The sequence below is a fragment of the Hemitrygon akajei genome, chromosome 16 (assembly GCF_048418815.1).
Source record: "Hemitrygon akajei chromosome 16, sHemAka1.3, whole genome shotgun sequence".
Lineage (NCBI taxonomy): Eukaryota > Metazoa > Chordata > Chondrichthyes > Myliobatiformes > Dasyatidae > Hemitrygon > Hemitrygon akajei.
The window spans coordinates 46,812,346-46,835,175 of NC_133139.1; the positions used below are offsets into that span (position 1 = coordinate 46,812,346).

Sequence of the window (22,830 nt, forward strand, 5' to 3'; positions counted from 1 at the left end):
GGGTCCTGTCATTAGTGAGTCCTGAGTTGATAGTAAAGATCAAAGCCTGAAGACCGTGAAGCCCAAAGATTGATTGGAAGTCCAGAAGTGAGGTCTGAATCCTGTGAATCTCTGCAAGTCCACTGGAGAAGTTGAAGACCCAATATCTGCGATCCACGAGTCTGCTGAAGTCTGGAGCCCGAAGATAGTCTGCCCTGGGGTTAGAGTACTGTGTATGTGTGTATGTGAGTTGAAGGTAGGGAGGAATAGGGCTTGTTTCTCTATGTTCAGTATTACTGTGATCTCTAATTCCACCGAGCATGGTGGGCATGCTATGTTGGCAACAGAATGTGTGGTGACCATTGTGGGCTGTCCCCAGCACAGCCTTCAGTGTTGTTTGTTAATGCAAACAATGTATTTCACTGTACGTTTCCATGTTTATGTGATAAATAAACCTGAAATCTAAACTTTTCTCACACCTCCTTCCTGCTGATGCTGCCATATTCTCGGACTCTTAACTTGACCTTTCTTAGTTGTGCTTAGTTGTAGGTCAGTTGTGCTGTGAGGATTACATTCCTTGACTTCTCTAGTGCCTTTAACACCATCCAGCCCAAGATCTTAAGGCACAAACTAACAGAGATGGGAGTAGACTCTCACATGGTGGATTGGATAGTGGACTACTTGACAGATAGACCTCAGTATGTGCGGTTGGGAGACTGTAGGTCTGACACGGTGGTAAGCAGCACAGGGGCGCCGCAGGGAACCTTACTCTCTCCGGTCCTGTTCACCCTGTACACATCAGACTTCCAATATAACTCGGAGTCCTGCCATGTGCAGAAGTTCACTGAGGACACGGCCATAGTGGGGTGTGTCAGGAATGGACAGGAGGAGGAGTATAGGAAACTGATACAGGACTTTGTGATATGGTGCAACTCAAACTACCTGCGTCTCAATATCACCAAGACCAAGGAGATGGTGGTGGACTTTAGGAGATCTAGGCCTCATATGGAGCCAGTGATCATTAATGGAGAATGTGTGGAGCAGGTTAAGACCTACAAGTATCTGGGAGTACAGTTAGACGAGAAGCTAGACTGGACTGCCAACACAGATGCCTTGTGCAGGAAGGCACAGAGTCGATTGTACTTCCTTAGAAGGTTGGCGTCATTCAATGTCTGTAGTGAGATGCTGAAGATGTTCTATAGGTCAGTTGTGGAGAGCGCCCTCTTCTTTGTGGTGGCGTGTTGGGGAGGAAGCATTAAGAAGAGGGACGCCTCATGTCTTAATAAGCTGGTAAGGAAGGCGGGCTCTGTCGTGGGCAAAGTACTGGAGAGTTTAACATCGGTAGCTGAGCGAAGGGCGCTGAGTAGGCTACTGTCAATTATGGATAACTCTGAACATCCTCTACATAGCACCATCCAGAGACAGAGAAGCAGTTTCAGCGACAGGTTACTATCGATGCAATGCTCCTCAGACAGGATGAAGAGGTCAATACTCCCCAATGCCATTAGGCTTTACAATTCAACCGCCAGGACTTAAGAACTTTTTAAAAGCTATTATTAATGCTTTTTGAGATAGTGATTTAGATGCATATCATTTTTTTTTTACTGAGTTAAGTATTGTATGTAATTAGTTTTGCTACAACAAGTGTATGGGACATTGGAAAAAAAGTTGAATTTCCCCATGGGGATGAATAAAGTATCTATCTATCTATCTAGTTATTATGTCCACCAGGCTCATTGCTGTATTCATTCTTATTAGCATATACACCACTTCATGCAAGGAATTTCACTGCATATTGGTTTATGTGAGAATGACCAATAAACAATGGCACGGTGTTATGACCTCAGCCCCCTCCTTTGTGAGAATCACAAGAGAGAGAGAGAGAGCCTTACGGTTTTGAATGTGGGCTGGTCGCTCAACAAGACAAAAGCCTTGGACATAGCCATTGTCTTGGGAGACACCTTTGTGGAATAAGGAACTGGCCTACGTGCAGACCCTCAGGGCAATGTGAGATGGGTGATGGGGGAAAGATTGCCTCGCGCCCCCCTCCCCCCCCCCACCCTGATGGACATCTACAACCCTGCCAGTCCAGATAAAAGGTGGGCTGCCGAGGCGGGGCCTCAGACGCACCAAGGAGACACACGAAGGAGACACGATAGCGCTTCCCGTCGGAGCGGGAAGCCATTCTGAAGGAAGCCACGTGCGTTAGATTCCGGATCGGGAGTCTGTGGCTGGACCCAAAAGGAAAAACCGCTTTAACTAACAGCAGGGATTTGCCTCGCAAGGACGACGGGCAAGTGTTCCTTTTCTCTCTCTCCAACCCATGAACTGTCAGCGGTTCCCGAAACGGGGAAGTTTGCAGACTTTGAGTGACTCTTATACCCAATTGGACTCAGTATCCCCTAGACAATGATAGAGCTCATCTTTGATTATTACTACACCTGTGCTTTAGATTCAGTTTTGACGATGTATATGATCTGAATGTTTTGTAGTAACCATACGTTTGTGCCCCTTTATAAATAAAAACGTTTGAAAATAGTAGCACCAGGCTTCAGCGGACCTATCTATCTTTGCTGGTAAGTCACCCGGTTACTGGGGAACGTAACAACGGTAATTTCTTACCCCTTGCTTTTCAAGACCTCAATCCCCCTACCAGATACTAATTCCCCCATTCTTTCATTGATTTCCAAAGTATATTATTGATGACATTGAACTCTCTCTTTACTAAGGAGTGCAAATAGAAAAAAAAATGATTGTTGTCAATTTAAGTTACACATGATCTTTACAAATACTATTTTAAATATGAGGAAATATTTAGTTTTTCTTTTAACTAAAAGAACAATTATATTTATTACCTTGTCGGTAGTGTTTAAAAATATTAAAGTAGTGTCTAAGCATTAAAGTAATTCTTGCAAATCTTTTACTAATTTTAAGACATATTGTCACAGGAAGGAATACATACGCTACACATAAGAGAGACACGAAGGCCAGTTGTGGTAACATCATTATCAGGTTCCAGCTGAAGCTTTTTGCGAACTTTAATGAAGAAGAAAAAGATAATTTAATTTATCAAAACTTTTCAATAAAAGCAAAATTGCAATTATCCTAGCTTAACCAAGAAACTGTGCTCCTGGTATGATTTTTTTGTTAAGCAAAATCAAGTTACAATATATGTAATTACTCCATTGCACTAACTGAGTATAATGGGTCTAAGTACTTACTTAACTCCCTGGACACTTCCGAGGCTCTGGTTTCATTTACTTGAAGTTTCTGCAACAACTCTGCAGCTCTGTGCTGCCTTACCAGGTTTAGTACCACAGAATATCGCTACAAGAAATAACCAAAGAGGATAGTTACATTCATTAAATAGCTATAAATCTCCTTCAAATTAAATCCTGATTCTGTAACTATACCAGACAACGTATCACTTGCAACACAAGAGTCTGGTGATACTATTGCTAAAGCATCGATTCTAAATGATCACATCACACATAATCATACCTGAGTAAAATGGCCCCAAAATACTTTTACATAGTTAGCTCCACGAGATGTCAAATTGAGAAGAGGTGTAACATCAATGGGTCGACAAGGTCTTTTTGGTTCTACTCCAGGTCTTCTTGATGAAAAGTAACTCTTAAATGAAAAATACAGAGGATGAAAATATCTGGCAATAAAATTTAAGTCCAACACTTGTTATTAATTAAAGCAATTGATATTTAAGCTGCTTCTAGCTTTCAGAGGACCAAACCTTAGGCCAAGGAGTCTGTCACAAAACTAAGCTATAATTTCAACTTGCAAGTCTGAGCCAATTTTAGACCAAAGGTCAGAATTTTGTCTGATGGTAAAGGCTATCTGTTTATGGATGCTTGCAAGATAAATTCAATACCATAGCATGCAAGTCGGATGCTGGCACCAAAGTGATGATTCTTCTTTACTGCTTCAAAGTAGAAAAATTTTTTTCCTTGTCATGATTTATAACCCCAAGTTATAAATTACACTACTAATATCACCGCTGTATTCATGGGAGACATAATGGAGGGGTTCTGACATCCAGTCCATTTGGGAAGAACTCAGTGATAGAAAGGGTGCAATCATACTGATGGGATTGTACAACAGATGCCCCCCCACCCTCCAAATAGCCATTGGGACATTGAAAAACAGATAAGTAATCAAATTAAGGAAATGTGTAAAAATAATTGGGTTGCTGTCATGGGAGATTTCAAATTCCCTAATATACACTGGGACCTTCTTAGTGCAAGGGTTTAAATGCGGCAGAATTTCTGCATCCTGGAAGGATTCTAAAATCAATATGTGGATGGTCCAACGAGCGGAGGGTCTGTACTGGATCTAGTATGGGTAATGGCCTCAGCCAGGTGACTGACCTTTCAGTAGGTGAGCAATTCAGGAACAGTGACCACAACTCCTCAACTTTCAGGAAAGCTACATATCAAGATAGGTATGGTCCTTGTGGGAGAGTTCCAAATTGCAGTAGAGCAAAATATGAGGGCATTAGGCAGAAACTAAGAAGCATTAATTGGGAACACCTATTCTCTGTCAAGTCCACATCAGATAAGTGGACACACACAAAACGCTGGTGGAATGCAGCAGGCCAGGCAGCATCTATAGGGAGAAGTGCTGTTGACGTTTCGGGCTGAGACCCTTCATCAGGACAACGCTTCTCCCTAGAGATGCTGCCTGGCCTGCGGCGTTCCACCAGCGTTTTGTGCGTTGCTTGAATTTCCAGCATCTACAGATTTCCTTGCGTTTGTCAGATAAGTGGAAGGAGTTTAAGATCAATTGCACAGGGCACAGGAAAGGTATGTTCCTGTTAGGAGGAAGGACAGGGATGGAAATATAAGAGAGCCTTGGATGTCCAGAGAGGTGAAGAATTTAATTAAGAATAAAAAGGAAAAGTATATAAAACTTCAGAAGTTGGGGCACCCTGGTCAAAATTTGTCACTGTGAATGGCTAAGTGAGTAAAAGATGACCTGATTTCCAAAAGGCATAAAGTTAAAGATTACACATTTTGTAGTCGCGCTGATACGCAGCCAGTGAAAGCAACACATTGAGTCGAGCAGGGTCTGGTTGAACTGTTTATTGTTTCAATCAGCGTGCGCTTAAGTGCCTGCTCCCAGCATTACCCGGTCTTTGCAGGGCGGAAGTGACGTCGGCTTCCGGGCCAAGGTCTGCCCCGCACTCAGAGCCCTCTCAGCTGTTGCTGGCTGCGGACTCGCCCGCGACTGCTGGAGCCAGTTCGCTTGCTGCGTGGGCGGGCTGCCACATGACCCCCCCCCACCAAACCGGCACTAGGAGGTGCAGAGTCACAGCCTGCACACTGTCAATTCTTTTAGGTGGCCGGCCTCGTCGTTGTGGGGGTGGCATTGCAACCGGGCGTTCAAGGTCTAGATGCGCCGGTTTGAGACAGTCAATGGTAAAAGTCTCTTCATGACCACTGATGTTGAGAACGCAGGTCATCCCATTATGGCGCACCACCTTGTAGGGTCCTTCGTATGGTCCCTGCAGGGGTGGTCTGTGTGTGCCTTGGCGAACGAAAACACACTTGCTCTGTTGTAGGTCCTTGGGCACAAAAGAGGGTGCTGTTCCGTGATAGGACGTCGGGACTGGGGCAAGTGTTCCAAGCCGCTCCCGTAGTTTAGTTAGGACTGCCGTAGGTGTGTCCTCCTGGCCACTGGGTGCTGGCACAAACTCACCGGGAACTGTGAGCGGGGCACCGTAAACAAGTTCGGCCGATGATGCGGCCAGGTCCTCCTTGGGTGCCGTGCGGATGCCAAGCAGCACCCAGGGGAGTTCGTCAACCCAGTCTGGCCCTCGGAGGTGTGCCATCAGGGCTGACTTCAAGTGCCCGTGGAAACATTCCACCAGACCATTGGACTGTGGGTGGTAAGCAGTCGTTCGGTGGAGCTGGGTTCCGAGGAGTTGTGGCAGTGCGGACCACAAAGCCGATGTGAACTGCACACCCTTGTCTGAAGTGACGTGGGCTGGGAGTCCGAACCGTGCCACCTAGGTGGTAATCAGGGCTCTGGCGCATGTCTCCGTGGCCGTGTCAGTGAGTGGGACAGTTTCTGGCCACCTTGTGAACCTGTCCACCATGGTGAACAGGTATCTCACTCCTCTCAAAACTGGCAGCGTGACCATGTCCATGTGGACATGTTCAAACCTCCTATGTGTCAGCAGGAAGGGTTGCAGTGGGGCCCTCACGTGTCTCTGGATTTTGGAGGTTTGACAGTGCATGCATGACCTGGCCCAGTGCCTGACCTGCTTGCGTAAGTCGTGTCACACAAGCCTGTCTGCGATCAGCTGGATGGTTGCCCGGATGGAAGGGTGGGCTAAACCGTGCAAGGTGTTGAGAACGCGGCACCTCCAAGTGGTTGGAACAATGGGCCAAGGTTGCCCGGTGGACACATCACAAGTAGCTCATTACCTTTGGGCCCAATGGGAATGTCTTCGAGGCAGAGTCCTGAAACTGCGGTTCGGTATACCGGCATCTCGCTGTCCAGTTGTTGCGTCTTAGCTAACGCCGCATAATCCACCCCCGGAGACAGAGAGTGCACTGATTGGATGGAGGTGCGTGACAGCGCATCAGATAGATAGATACTTTATTCATCCCCATGGGGAAATTCAACATTTTTTCCAATGTCCCATACACTTATTGTAGCAAAACTAATTACATACAATACTTAACTCAGTAAAAATATGATATGCATCTAAAATCACCCTCTCAAAAAGCATTAATAATAGCTTTTAAAAAGTTCTTAAGTAGTTTACTTAAATACATTGAGTCCTAACCCCGGCACTTTAACATATCTTACTCCTGGCGGTTGAATTGTAAAGCCGAATGGCATTGGGGAGTATTGATCTCTTCATCCTGTCTGAGGAGCATTGCATCGATAGCAACCTGTCGCTGAAACTGCTTCTCTGTCTCTGGATGGTGCTATGCAGAGGATGTTCAGGGTTTTCCATAATTGACCGTAGCCTACTCAGCACCCTTCGCTCTGCTACCATGTTGCTCTTCCCAGAGATGAGCTCGATCGTGGTGGTAAACTCCGGGATGTATGACAGGTGGTGTTGCTGGCAGCCTGAACACGGGTCTGACACTTTGGCAAATGCGAAGGTGAGGGGCTTGTGGTCTGTGAAGACCGTGAACTTCCTCCCTTCCAGGAAATACCTGAAGTGCCGGATGGCAAGGTACAGGGCCAGCAGCTCCCTGTCGAAAGTGCTGTACTTAAGTTCTGGGGGTCGTAGGTGCCGGCTGAAAAAAGCGAGCGGCTTCCACTGGCCTTCGATGAGCTGCTCGAGCTCGCCGCCAACTGCCGCGTCAGAGGCATCCACAGTGAGGGCAGTGGAGACGTCGACCTGGGGGTGGACCAGGAGCGTGCCGTTTGCTAGCATGTTCTTGGCTTGTTCGAAAGCCGCCGTCGCCTCCTCTGTCCAGGTGACCTCTTTGACCTTGTCAGACATCAAGCCGAAAAGGGGCCGCATGATCCTGGCCACTGAGGGCAGGAAACAGTGGTAAAAGTTAACCATCCCAACAAATTCCTGCTGGCCTTTAACAGTGCTGGGTCTGGCAAATTGGTGGATGGCTTCAACATTTGCCAGCAGGGGCACAGCTCCATGGCGGTCGATCTGGTGTCCCAAGAAGTCGATGGTGGTTCGGCCGAACTGGCACTTGGCGGGGTTGATAGCCAGGCTGTAGTTGCTTAGGCGGCCGCAGAGCAAGCATAGATGTGCTAGACGTTCCGGCTGGAGCAGCTGGCGATAAGTATGTCATCCAGGTAGATGAACAGAAAGTCTAGATCTCGCCCTACTGCGTCCATCAGGCGCTGAAACATCTGCGCCGCGTTTTTGAGCCCGAATGGCATCCTGAGGAATTCAAACAGGCCAAAGGGGGTAATGAGGGCCGTCTTGGGTACATCGTCAAACTGGACTGGGATCTGATGATACCCTTGAACCAGGTCAATCTTGGAAAAGATGCGTGCCCCGTGCAGGTTGGCTGTAAGGTCTGGGATAGCAATCGGACGTGGTGGCGTCGTTTAGCCTCCTATAGTCGCTGCACGGTCTCCACCCTCTTGCGGATTTGGACACCATATGGAGTGGGGAGGCCCACGGGCTGTCGGAACACCGCACAATCCCCATCTCCTCCATCTTCTTGAATTCCTCTTTCGCGAGGTGGAGCTTGTCAGGCAGTAGCCTGCAGGCCCGGACATGGAGGGGAGGTCCCTGTGTGGGGATGTGGTGCATCACGCCGTGCTGGGGTCTGTTGAGGAAAACTGCGGCGTGATGATGGATGGGAATTCCGATAACATACTGGCGAACTTGTCTGAATACGTGACAGAGTCCAGGTGCGGGACCAGTAACCTGGCCTCACCGAGGGAGAAAGTCTGGAACGTCTTCGCATCGACCAATTGTTGTCCCTTCAAATCCACGAGCAGGCAGTGCGCGCGGAGGAAGTCCACACCCAGCAATGGCTGTGATACTGCGTCCAGCGTAAATGTCCACATAAAGCGGCTGGAACCAAACTGCAAGGGGATGGTTCTTGTGCCGTAGGTGCGGATGGTGCTGCTGTTGGCTCCTTTAAGTTCCGGTCCTGTTCTGCTAGCTCGGGTATCGTGGTTTGAGGGGGGTAGGATACTAATTTCCTCCTCCGTGTCCACCAGGAATCTATGCCCAGAGTGCTTGTCCCAAACGTAGAGGAGGCTATCATGGTGACCAGCTGCTGTAGCCATCAGCGATGGCTGGGCCTGGTGTTTCCCTGGAATGAGCATGGCAGTCGGCAGCGGCGGGCCCCGGAACCCCACCTTTGATGATGAAAACACCAAGACTCAGAAGTGGTGCCGCCCCTTGGTGTGGGTGTTACGTGGTCCGCTGCTAGGGTGTGAGAGGGCTGGGATTTTGGCCGTGGCGCAGCACTAATTTCGATTGGTGGTTCCGCCATTTTGTTTGACGCGCCAAAGCACGTCCGTGCAGGCAGCCACCATGCGCAGGTCTCTGAAGTCTCCACCTGCTAGCAGGAGGCGGATATCTTCAGTCATTTGCTCCAAAAAGATCTGTTCAAAAAGGAGGCAAGGCTTATGGCCGTCTGCCAGTGCTAGCATGTTACTCATCAGGACTGATGGCGCGTGGTCACCCAGGCTGTCCGTATGCAGTAACTGCGCGGCCCGTTCGCGGCAGGAGAGGCCAAATGTGCGAATTAACAGGGCCTTGAGTGCCTCGTACCTGTCTGTTGCCGGGGGCTGATGCAGGAAGTTGATATCGCAGCCCGCTGTCTCCTGGTCGAGGGCGCCCACCACATAGTAATACCTGGTGGCGTCTGAGACAATTTGACTGACCTGGAACTGGGCCTCTGCTTGCTCGAACCAGACCAGGAGCTGAGTGGTCCAGAAGGTTGGCAGTTTAAGGGAAACTGCATTCTGCAGAGCCGAATCGTTCATGCTGGGTCCAAATGCCGTTGGACCGTCGGAGTCACCAATGTAGTTGTGCTGATACGCAGTGAGTGAAAGCAACGCACTGAATCGAGCAGGGTCTGGTTGAACTGTTTACTGTTTCAATCAGTGTGCGCTTAAGTGCCTGCTCCCAGCATTGGCAGAAGTGACGCCGGCTTCCAGGCCAAGGTCTGCCCTGCACTCAGAGCCATCTTGGCTGCTGCTGCTGGCTACGGACTCGTTCACTTGCCGCGTGGGAAGGCCACCACAATTTATTTTATATTTTAAGCAAGATTACTTTAATTTCCATCTTTTAGTTTCAAAATAACAAAAAAGGAAAAGGGCCCGAAGCAAAAGTTTGGGCACCTTGCATGGTCAGTACTTAGTAACACCCCCTTTGGCAAGTATCACAGCTTGTAACGCTTTCTGTAGCCAGCTAAAAGTCTTTCAATTCTTGTTTGGGGGAATTTTCGCCCATACTTCCTTGCAAAAGGCTTCTAGTTCTGTGAGATTCTTGGGCCATCTTGCATGCACTGCTCTTTTGAGGTCTATCCACAGATTTTCGATGATGTTTAGGTCAGGGGACTGTGAGGGCCATGGCAAAACCTTCAACTTGCGCCCCTTGAGGTAGCCCATTGTGGATTTTGAGGTGTGTTTAGGACCATTATCCTTTTGTAGAAGCCATCCTCTTTTCATCTTCAGCTTTTTATTTTACAGACGGTGTGATGTTTGCTTCCAGAATTTGCTGGTATTTAATTGAATTAATTTTTCCCTCTACCAGTGAAATGTTCCCTGTGCCACTGGCTGCAACACAAGCCCAAAGCATGATTGATCCACCCCCATGCTTAACAGTTGGAGAGGTGTTCTTTTCATGAAATTCTGCACCCTTCTTTCTCCAAACATACCTTTGCTCCTTGTGGTCAAAAAGTTCTATTTTAACTTCATCAGTCCACGGGACTTGTTTCCAAAATGCATCAGGCTTATTTAGATGTTCCTTTGCAAACTTCTGACTCTGAATGTTGTGGTGAGGATGCAGGAAAGGTTTTCTCCTGATGACTCTTCCAATGAAGGTCGTATTTGTGCAGGTGTCGCTGCACAATAGAACAATGCACCTCCACTCCAGAGTCTGCTAAAACTTCCTGAAGGTCTTTTGCAGTCAAACAGGGGTTCTGATTTGCCTTTCTAGCAATCCTATGAGCAGTTCTCTTGGAAAGTTTCTTGGAAGACTTCAACTTGACCTCCACCGTTCCTGTTAACTACCATTTCTTAATTACCGTAGATTCCGGACTACAGAGCGCACCTGATTAAAAGCCGCTGGCTCTAATTTTAGAAATAAAATCAATTTTTTAATTGTACAGGCCGCACCGGATTTTCGGCCGCAGGTGTCCCACGTTGTAATATGAGATATTTACACAGAAAGATATTACACGTGAGGATTTTTTAACTTTTAATTAAATCCATATGGTAACAAAAACAAATACATATTGCAAATGCTTTTTTTCGAACCGTGCCCGTAACGCGGCTACTTTTAAATATACGTTGCGTATACTGCTTTACTGAACAACATTCCAATATCTCCTAACGACTGGTAAAAAATATATATACTGCAGCCTACCAGGAAAAGTTATTGATCGCCTTTAACTTAAAAGCAGCGTTCGCTCAGATCCAAAGCCGCTCGCGTAATGCGCTCCCTCCCTCCGTCCCGTTTTATCGCAAACTGGCATTTTTCCCACAAGACGCGGCGAAACCGGGTGTGACGTCATAGCATCCCGCAATGTAGTACAGAAAACAAATATAGTTAAAACTCTTCTAACTTTAACTAGAAAATGAATTACTAAGCGAAAATATTATAAACTAAATAACTGCCATAAAGGCAGCACAATGCTTTTCTTCGAGTGTTTTCCATGTTGATGAGGGTGAGTACAAATGACTGATTTACAATAATTTAATTGTGAAAGTGCGCTTGATTTATCGTACAATTTCATTGGACCTCTGTGAACAACTCATCAATTTTATTGGTCTACTGTTATGAGGCAAAATGTTTACGAGGCGGCATGAAAAAAAATCATGTATTAGCTGCTCCGTTTTAAAGGCCGCAAAGTTCAAAGCTGTTCAAAATGTGGGAAAAAAGTAGCGGCTTAAAATCTGGAATCTACGGTACATTACAAACTGAGGAAATGACTACCTGAAAACGCTTTGCTATCTTATAACCTTCTCCTGTTTTGTGGGCATCATTTATTTTAATTTTCAAAGTGCTAGGCAGCTGCTTAGAGGAGCCCATGGCCGCTGGCTGTTGGGACAAAGTTTGAGGAGGCAGGGTATTTATTAAGGTTTGAAATTTGCATCACCTGGCCTTTCCTAACAATGACTGTGAACAAGCCATAGTGCTGACAAGCTATTAAGATCTGAGACCTTGGTAAAAGTTATCTGAGAGCTCAAATCTCTTGGGATGCCCAGACTTCTGCATGCCGCTCCTTTCCTTTTTTTCACTCTAAAATTGTACAAAACAAAAATAATACACTAATGTTGAATAGAATGTTTTATCTTTAACTTTATGACTTTTGGAGATCAGTTCATCTTCTACTCACTTAACTATTCACAGTAACAGAAATTTTGACCGGGGTGCCCAAACTTTTGCATGCCACTGTACATCAAGAGCAAGAGGATAACTGGGGAGAGGGCAGGATCATGAGAATATAGGGATGGGGGGAGGAAACATTTGCTTGTGTAACCCCTGGGTCGCCTCAGGCATCACTCAAACTCATTCTAGTCTAGGGGGAGCAGCCTTCGGCCCCGCCAAACTGGGTAATCAGCTGGTGTGGATGCTGTGTGATGTCCCCGCCTCGCCCAAAAACCAGACAGTACACCTTATGCGATTAAATGAGTACAATTTATAAAGATTACTATAACTAAGCGATTACTAACGATACAGTATATATGAATAAGAGGGAAAAAAAGAAAAGGCGCCAAACTTATCAAAGTCCAAACCACTTCGTGCACAATCGTTGGAGCTCAATTACTGAAGTATTTTGGCATTCGATCCCCTCGACTCCTCGACCCGCCTCCTGGGACCCCCACGGTGGTCGACCAGACGCTCCACACTCCTCTGTCTCCGTCTCCTCTCATCACCGAAACCTTGGGCCGGGGACCGTCGCCCAGCTTCCAGCATCCCGTCCTCTCTCTCTCACTCCATCGCCCTGACTCCCCAAAATCCCGCCAACAATCAGTTTACAGTCCCAAACAAGCTTCCAGCACTTATCATAACAAAGACGCTAGCATTCCTACTATTAACACAGGCGCCAGCATTCCTACTTTTAACAAAACAAAGACGCCATTTTGATTACATACACAGTAACAAAGAAAAAGAAAAAACCCCCGTTACACTCTCCCCCCACCAAATAAAAGTCATGTCCTCATGACTATTAGATAACTCGTCACCTTTCCTGCCAACACACCGTAACCCAAGCACAAGCAGTGACATCTCCTCCCCACACAGTAAACCTCACGCCCTGTTCCTTAGGCGCTATATAGGCCAACTATCTGGGCGTTCCCTAACCCTTCTGAGACCTCCGTACCCCCCTCACCTAAACCCTTAGGCTAGGACACAGCTGGGGATACCTTGGGTCCACTACCAACTCCTCTTTCAACCTCTCACTCATGCCCCACACTGCACACAGCTAACCCTCCCCACTACAGCTGACTCAGTGGAAGAAGGGCCAAAGATCTCTTCCTCAATCGAGGGAAAGTCAGCAAAAGGCAGCATGTACCACACACCCAGCACATCAGCCTTTGAATCCGTATTCTTCCTCATTTCTTTGATCGGTAGCTGCTGTTTGATCTTCTCCAAACGGAAACACGTGACCTGCACTGCTCCTGCAGTCTCTTCAGCCTCCTGCAATTGAGATTATCATCTTCTCTGGCCCCTGGCTCAGCAGTTCTGACTCCTGCATCCCGGCCATCTCAATCTGGAATGCAGTTACTCCAACAGCTTCTTCCACTCCGACCTGAAAAGCAGCAGTTAAACGATTGGTCACCCTCCAGTTCAGTATTCACTGCACTTCTCTCCAGCTTCTTTTTTTCTCCTCATGACTTCTTCCAAATCAACTTCATTTGGTGTTGCACTTCATTTGAACTGTCGATGGTCATCTTCAGGTTCCCTTCAAGCTACCGCTTCCCCCTTCCAAGATTTGTCCGCAATTTCTTCACCTCCGCAAACTCCCTTCTCCAGGCTCTCAGTTTGCTGTGGCCCTCAGTCAAACAACTTTCTTCGTTCTATCCAATTTGTACGTCTTTCAAATGGTTCCAGATCACTCTCTCTGGTCTCTCAGTCTTCATTTCAAACTTGATTCCGTAGAGACAGTCACTCACGAGCTGCGACCTTCGCCAGCCCTGGCACGTGTCCAGAAAACACTTTAACTCTGTAGTTCTCAGCCGCTCCTGCAACGACCTCACTTCATATTCTCCTGAGGCAAATCCAAATACCAGGAGATCATCCACATACGTCAAAATTCCAAACACCTCCACACCCCCATGGTCTTCCACATGCCCTGCAGGAAGGTTGCAAGGGCTCCGGAGATATCCTGTGGTATCTTTTCGGACCGGAAGACTCCTAGGGAACTTATAACCACCGTTTTCTCCTTGTCGGCCTCACTCATCGGGATCTGGCAACATCCACTCCTCAGATCCAGCACCTTAAACTTCTTCGCACCACTCAGATAGGCCATCGCCTCTACGGCCCAATATAATCCACACACATGCTGCCTACGTCTGCCACGCTGTAGGGGCCAGTCGCCGCAACCTCTGCCTCACCAAGGTGTCTTCAGCAGTCAATTCCCCTCCCTGGTGGTATTTCGCAGCGTCCACTAAGAGGGTCCCACCCTCAGATACTCCTCCAGGCCATACCACCACCGGCTCTTGTTTGAATTCGGTATCGGCCCAATGCTGCTACACACGTCCGCACAAGCAGCTCGAAACTCTGGGTGCATCGATAATGCCTCCAAACAGCTCTCACCCGCCTCCTCCGGGCAGGCCCCCAAGCGCACCAACAGGATATTGGTTCTCTCCATAACCGAAACGCTGCCCGTCTCAACAGTTTCCGGACACATCAGCATCAACGATTCACGAACCTCAGTCACCTCCACATTTGCCTCTAAGAACTCCATTTTCACTGACCAACAACCGTCGTCTTTATAATCACCGGCACTGGTACCCCAAATCTCCAGTGCCGTCAATGTCATCAAGGGTAAAGGCTTCCAAAAACGGTTATAAAACAAACTGAACAGCAACTTAACCGGTGCCCCGGTGCCGAGGATGGCTTGAACTTGACCTCTATCCATCCGTAACAACACCTGAGTGCGTGGTCCCTCTAAGCCTTCAAGAATAGGGTCTGTTCCTTGCGGGAGTTCCTTGGTACATTGCTGGGAACGTGCTCCCCCAGAGACCCCAAGCCGTTCTCCCACTGGGCCTCCTCTAAGTTTCCCGACACCTCTCGGATCAACGGAACAACTGATCCCCTTGACAAATCCCCGTCTCCGCAAGCAATTTATCTGCCCTCCTAACCAAAAGGGATACCCTAAAAACTTCCCACCAATCTCTGGCCACGGATATGATAAGCCCCCCAGCTGCAGCATTTGACTTCCAGTCGAACCACACGCATTTTCCCACACTTTCCCAGAACTGGCAGTTGTCACTTCGAGATAACTGCGCCCGACAGTTCTAACAACGCTACCAGCCCGCCTACTCAAACTTTCAACCAATCCCTGTCACTTTCCCTCAGCCAAGCACTGCCACTCACCCAACAACTGAGAGGTCTGCTCCGCCCACGTCTCCGCCCCTTTAGGGCTGGACATTATTCCAACAACTGGGCGGAGCCCAGCATAGCTGAAACATCCCAACCTGTCACTCCTCACTCTCCAAACAGTACGGACAACCCATGGTACCATCACCATTTCGTCAGCGCTAGTCGGAACTCGAACAACGACCTCCGGGCCACCAACAGCAGCCACCCTACCCAACACACATGCAGAGACAACCGGCAATCGCACACCCACAAAGGCACACCAGCTCTTCGCCGCAGATACAATTCAAAGAGGGCGATCACACAGCTTCCACAGAAATCAATCTCGGACGAACACCCCCACAATGTAACCCCTGGGTCGCCTCAGGCATCGCTCAAACTCGTTCTAGTCTAGGGGGAGCAGCCTTCGGCCCCGCCAAACTGGGTAATCAGCTGGTGTGGATGCTGTGTGATGTCCCCGCCTCGCCCAAAAAACAGACAGTACACCTTATGCGATTAAATGAGTACAATTTATAAAGATTATTATAACTAAGCGATTACTAACGATACAGTATATATGAATAAGAGAAAAAAAAGAAAAGGCGCCAAACTTATCAAAGTCCAAACCACTTCGTGCACAATCGTTGGAGCTCAATTACTGAAGTATTTTGGCATTCGATCCCCTCGACTCCTCAACCCGCTTCCTGGGACCCCCACGGTGGTCAACCAGACGCTCCACACTCCTCTGTCTCCGTCTCCTCTCATCACCGAAACCTTGGGCCGGGGATCGTCGCCCAGCTTCCAGCATCCCGTCCTCTCTCTCTCACTCCATCGCCCCGACTCCCCAAAATCCCGCCAACAATCAGTTTACAGTCCCAAACAAGCTTCCAGCACTTATCATAACAAAGACGCTAGCATTCCTACTATTAACACAGGCACCAGCATTCCTACTTTTAACAAAACAAAGAAGCCATTTTGATTACATACACAGTAACAAAGAAAAAGAAAAAACCCCCGTTACACTTGGATGCAAAGAATGTGAGTGAGGTACTTAATAAGTACCTTGCTTCAGTATTTATCAAGGAAAAGAATATGGAGAACCAGAAGATCAGTGCTGAGTGTATAAATATGTTAGGGCATTTAGATGTTGAGGAGGAGGAAATATTGGGCTTCCTAATGAGTATTAAGGCAGATAAGCCCCGGGGCCTGATGGGATTTATCCCAGGTTATTGAAGGAGGCAACATTCAAAATTGCTGCGGCCTTGACAGTATCTTCATGTACTCTCTAGCCACAGGCGAGGTCCTGGAGGACTGGCAAGTGGCTAATGTACCTCTAAGGAAACAAGGGAAAATTCTGGGAACTATAAACCAGTGAGTCTCACATTAGTTGCAAGGAAATTGCTGAAGAAAATTCATAGGGAGGGGATATATTAGCTCTTGGAAACCCATGGCCTAATTAAAGAAAGCCAGCATGGCTTTGTGCGGGGCAGGTTGTGTCTTACCAACTTGATTGAGTTTTTTGACAAGGTGACGAGAGATTTGATGAGGGTAGGGCAGTGGATGTTATTTATGTGGATTTTAGTAAGGCTTTTGACAAAGTTGTCATGAGAAGCTAATCCAGAGGTTAAGATGCATGGGGTCCATAGTGAATTGTTTGGATTCAGAAATGGCTTGCACGTAGAAGACAGAGGGTAATGGTTGAAGGGACTTATTTGAGCTGGAGGTCTGTAATTAGTGGAGCTACACAGGGATCTGTCCCAGGAGCTCTGCTATTTGAGATGTATATAAATGACCTGGATGAAAATGTAGATGGATGGGTTGTTCAGTTTGTGGATAATACCAAGATTAGTGGAGTTGTGGATAGTGTTGAAGACTGGCAAAGAATACAGTGCTATGTAGATCAGTTGTAGATATGGGCAGAGAAATGACAGATGAAATTTGACCCTGATAAATGTGAGGTGTTGCACCTTTGTAGGGTAAATGCAAGCAGACAGTACACTGTTAAGGACAAGACCCTTAACAGTGTTACTGAGCAGAGATCTCCGGATCCAAGTTCATAGCTCATTGAAAGTGGCTACACAGGTTGATAAGGTTGTTAAGGATGCTTACGGAATGCTTGCTTTTATCAGTCAAGGGATTGAGTTCGGAAGTCAAGCAGTTATGTTGCAACTTTTTAAACTCTGGTTGGGCCACATCTGGAATATTGCATACAGTTTTGGTCGCCCCACTATAGAAAGGATATTGATGTTTTGTAGAGGGTGCAGTAGAGGCTTACCAGGATGCTGCCTGGTTTAGGTGGCATGTACTATCGTGAGAGGCTGGATAAACTTGGGTTGTTTTCTCTGGAGTGACAGAGGCTGAGGGCAGATCAGATAGGGGTTTACAAGAGAGGCACAGACAGCGTAGAGAGGGAATATCTGTTTCTCAGGGTTGAAACGTCTAATACCAGAGGACATGTGTTGAATGCGAGAGGAGTTAGGTACAAAGGGGATGTAAGGAGCAAGAGTCGTGGATGCCTGGAATGTGCTGCCAATTATGGTGGTAGAAGAAAATACATTACAGGCTTTTAAGAGATGTTTGAATAGTCATATGGATGTAAGGAAGATGACATATGGACAATGTGCAGGTAGGAGGGATTAGTGTTTGGGTGTTTTTGATTTGCTTTTTAGCTGGTTCAGCACAATATTGTGGGCTGAATGGCCTGTTTCTATACTGTACTGTTCTATGTTTTATTGACACCAACTACTTATATGCAAACCCAGTAAGTTCAATTCTGTTGTCAATTATAAAATTTAAGCAACAGTAGCCAAGAGTCAGTGAAGTCTTTGCCTCCTAACCCATATTTCCTATAATTATAGCTTTTTCTCCTCCCACCACAAAAGAACAGATACTTGGTTAACTCCATTAGTTACAGGTCTCCAGACAGACAGAGAGCCAGCCACCTACAACTACTCTCTGGCTTTTTCTGCAAAGCCAAAGTCTAATTCAATTTACTACCTCATTGTGAATGCCAAGTGACTAAACCTTCCTGACCGACGTCCAATGTGGGACCGGGTCAAAGGCCTTTCTAAAGCCTGTGTAAACAACATCCACTGCACTGCATTCATCAACTTTTCTGCTAACTTCCTTGAAAAACTCTAAGATTGGTTAGACACGACCTACCATGCACAAGCTATGTTGACTATCATTGATCAGTCTTATACATCTGGTCCCTTAGAGTGCCTTCTGATATTTTCTCCACTACTGATGTCAGGCTCACCAGCCAATAATTTCCTGGCTTTTTCTCAGAGCCTTCCTTAAACAGGACAGGAGACGGAGTTTAGAAAGACAATGGTGCCTAACAGCAGCTCCTTTGCTTGCATCTTAGAAACAGCTCTATCTATATCTTCAAAATCTTTTCCCCCTTTCAAGGCTCTTTTGAAGACCGTGACCTGGCGTTACATGCTGTCATCAGTTCTTTGCGGAAATGGGACCCGCTCTCGGGGCCTTGCGACCAGCCGCATTTCAATACGGCCTGGAAGACCAGTGCGCCTTCAGGGTGCCGGATTTTTGTGGCTCTGGATACGGGTGGATGCAAGGCCGGTGCTGCCGCCTGATACATCGTGGGAGACGGAAGATCGTTAGCAGCAAGTTGGCTGCTGGTTATGTGCCAAGAAACCTGAGTTCTCTGGGCACAGTGTTTGGAAAAAGCAACGCAACAGACTTTTAACATCATAAATCAGTGAATTGTTTTGTTATGCCTCCCCTCTCACTGTGAAACAGGGACAACTCTTCCCTTATTAGGGAAAGAAAGAGCCTGTGGTATGTTGAATTACTGGTGAACGAGTACTCTTTGGGGTACTGCAAGTCTGTGTCTTTATTGATACTTTGCTGCATGGCTGAGTGCTCGATGGGAGGTGCCAATGCTTTTTTGCTGGTGGGGGGGGGGGTCGTTGCTTTGCTACTGCTTATGCGTGGGGGGGGGCTTTGGGGTTCGAACATTTAACTGTCATTCATTCTTTGGGGCACGCCTCTGTTTTTGTGGATATTTATGAAGAAAAAGTATTTCAGAATGTAGAAACATAGAAAGCCTACAGCATAATACAGGCCCTTCGGCACACAAAGTTGTGCTGAACATGTCCCTACCTTAGAAATTACTAGGGTTACCCATAGTACTCTATTTTTCTAAGCTCCATGTAACTATCCAAAAGTCTCTTGTAGCCATTGAACCATTGACATTTTAGCAGAAACATAATCTTTCATCTCAATTAGCCTTAAAAGGGAGCTGTGATTTACCATGTTGTTTCAGTGGATTCTTTTTTTACAATGGATAAAAACCCAGAGGAATTGTTTTTAAAATATCAGGATAAGTCCACACACAAAACATAAGAATGTACACTGATAAAATAAAATCATTGGTCAACTCCAATGTTCCTTGTCAAACCATTTCCTATTCATTCTGACAGAATAGGGCAAAAAGCATTACTTATGTGCCTTCAATGTTATCATGTACTCTATTGTTAGTTTAAAAATCAAAAACAATCTCACTTGGAACTTAACAAGAAACATTTAATTGTCAAAATCCAGCCAAATGTAGGAAATATCTGTATCATTATTTAGGAATGCCTATGAGATTGATGAATAGCACAATAGCACAATAGCTCAGCGACTGACTCTCTGCTTCTCACTGGGGACAAGTAAATCCATTATCTTTGCTGCTGACATAAAAATTACAGATCCTTTACAGCAAAATTTTAAAATTACAAATCCAAAATTATAGGAACATCTTTCTAGAAATTCAATGAAAAAGTGCCATATTAGAAGTTTTCAAAGCCCTTTCCAATTAGTGAAATGTCACTCAATAAAGCCATCAATTTCAAGCATGTTCATATCTATGATATAGATCTCCTTAACAAGATGCCTCTAGCTCAACCATAATGATCATTTGTGGTTGTTGGTCAGAACAAGCACAACAAAATGTTCACAACTGTTAAAAGGTAATCAACTTGGTTTCATGGCATCAATGCCTAGCCAGCCACATCATTAGTAACCAGCCATCATTAGCACAAAATTAGATTAGCTGAGGAAGTTGGTTGTATTGTTTATGGACAATTGTGTAATGTTCAGTGCTTTTTACAACTACTCAGATAGTCCAGCATGCAGCAAGACTTGAACAACAGGTATGGGCTGATAAAAGCAAAGTACAATTCACATTATGAGTACTAGGCCATGACTCCTCTATGACATTTAATAATGTGTCCAACAGTCAACATTCTGACAGTGAAGTGAATAACGTAATCAGAAACTTTATAGAATCAGCCACATAAACTGTAACTATTAGCATAAGTCATCCAATCATTAATAACTTGTCTCCCAACTTCTCAAAGATGTTTCACAAACCATGTCAGGAACTTGGGAGTATTTTTCACTCACTTTAACAAAGCTCAGAGTATCCAAGTCAGAGTATCTTAACTGACCACCAGAGCACCGTAGCTGTAGTGCATACCATCTGGAAAATGCCTTACATCAGCCTGGCAAAGATGTTACACAGCATTTTCCAAGTGGACAACCTCCACTGCACAGAAAGACATGTGAAGAATATCACTTTTAGCAACTTCTCCTCATTGCCTCATACTATTCCGATTTAGAAATACAATTTCCATTTCTTTATCCTTAGAGGTTCAAAATTCTAGAAAGTTTAACAACATTTTGAGAGTACTTTCACCACAAAGGTTGCAGTTCTTAAAGATAGTACACCTCTACTGTTTCCAAGGTCTATTAAAGATGGGCTTAAGTACTGGCCTTCTTAACAACATCTGCATCTTGGGAATGTAAAAAAAAATTCAACTGCCTGGCCTGAAAATTGTTGTTGGGTGTTCACACTCATTACTAACTAAGAAATTAAAGCAGAGAAAAAATAAAGTTGGAGCAGTGAGCATTATAAATCAAATATGAACTTAAAAAGGTAAATGCAAGATAGCAACGTAACCTACAAGTATTTAAAGATTATTTCAGAATGTGGTTAGGTTTCATTCCACTGTTACTAGCAACTGTTTTTACACTATTACTTTTACCAATTGCTTTTAAAAAGTAAAAAGACATGCAAAATAAAATATACTACTTTGTTTATCAAAGTTTTACAACCAGTTGTGAAATATTCTTTTCTCCCATGCAAGTCAATGACAAAAGCTTACCGTGAAAGGACACACTCTTGAGTTTACTTTTATTGACAGGTAGGGGGGATACTGGTCTTCCTGAATAAATTCAGTGTCTGTATGACAAATCCTTAAAAATAAAGTAACATACATTCAGGATTAACTGAGAAAAAGAATTACAAGTGTTTCTACTGTTATGCCTTTTACAAGAGCATTAACAATACATGCTCTTTAATAGTTGTAAAAAGCACTGAACATTACACAATTGTCCATAAACAATACAACCAACTTCCTCAGCTAATCTAATTTTGTGCCAATGATGGCTGGTTACTAATGATGTGGCTGGCTAGGCATTGATGTCAGAAAACAAAAGGTGCTGTTCCAATATTAGTTCTATCATTGCTAGAATTAAAATTATGTTAGTTCTGATCGGCTGTCTTCCATGTTACAGTCAAAAGTAATTTGGCAATTAGAAAACAAATTTTCTTGACAAGTCAATACTACTGCTTACTGAGAAAAATCAGAATATTTTCCACTTTTTGTAGTAATTTCAATTTCTGATTGCAGCATGTATCTACTTACAAAGTGAGAAAACATGAAAAAATTGCTTGTTTTAAAAAAAGTGGAAACAGATCATTATTTCATCTATCTTATTTGGGGAAATACTCAACAAAACACCATGTTCAAATAGTTATCTTAGCTCTCATCTACAATAAATAACTAGGATTTAATTTTACACTGGCTTCACATATGATAAACAGACTGTTCTTAGTTATTACTGGTCTCAACTCCTTCAGTGCAGAGTCGATACTTTAAATCGAAATTTACAACCTAGTGACTCCAACTCATTTTTGGGATACAAAATTCCGAAATATTAGGAGTCATGACCACAGAAAAATTCTGAAAAGCTGTCCTGCATAGCATAAGCACAACTTCAGCTGTCCATTGCCTTTATTAGATTAACAAAATTATACCATTAAAGCAGGTAATTTTGCTACATTAGAAATTGCGCACACTTCTAAAGTTGTTTGCACCGTTAGTGATAAACAGAGAGTAAGAAGTGGAGAATTTCTTAAATGCATTTATTTTAATGCTAGGAGCATTGTAAGAAAGGTGGATGAGCTTAGAGCATGGATTGATACCTGGAAATATGATGTTGTAGCTATTAGTGAAACATGGTTGCAAGGAGGGGTGTGATTCCTGGATTTCGTTGCTTCAGGTGTGATAGATTCGAAGTGACAAGAGGGGGAGGTGTTGCATTGCACAGAGAAAATATTACAGCAGTGCTCTGGCAAGATAGATTTGAGGACTCGTCTAGGGAGGCTATTTGGGTGGAATTGAGGAATGGGAAAGCTGTAGTAACACTTATAGGGATGTATTATAGACCACCTAATGGGAAGTGAGAATTGGAGCAAATTTGTAAGGAGATAGCAGATATTTGTACTAAGCACAGGGTTGTGATTGTGGGAGATTTTAATTTTCCACACACAGACTGGGAAG

At 45.3% G+C, this 22,830-nt stretch overlaps 1 protein-coding gene across 4 annotated transcripts in view; it reads right to left on the reverse strand.

Annotated features, from left to right (window-relative positions):
* Positions 1 to 22,830, reverse strand: part of LOC140740020 (E3 SUMO-protein ligase PIAS4-like) — a 129,944-nt gene that overhangs the window by 17,160 nt on the left and 89,954 nt on the right. For all 4 annotated transcript variants that reach the window (XR_012101779.1, XR_012101780.1, XR_012101781.1 and 1 more), the window contains exons 6-9: positions 21,370 to 21,460; positions 3,481 to 3,612; positions 3,201 to 3,306; positions 2,942 to 3,015 (exon numbers count right to left, since the gene is read on the reverse strand). Coding sequence is in view for 1 of the 4 variants with exons in the window: in XM_073068807.1 (XP_072924908.1) it covers positions 2,942 to 3,015; positions 3,201 to 3,306; positions 3,481 to 3,612; positions 21,370 to 21,460 (403 nt within the window). In the remaining 3 variants the exon portion in view is untranslated. The remainder of the gene's footprint in view (positions 1 to 2,941; positions 3,016 to 3,200; positions 3,307 to 3,480; positions 3,613 to 21,369; positions 21,461 to 22,830) is intronic.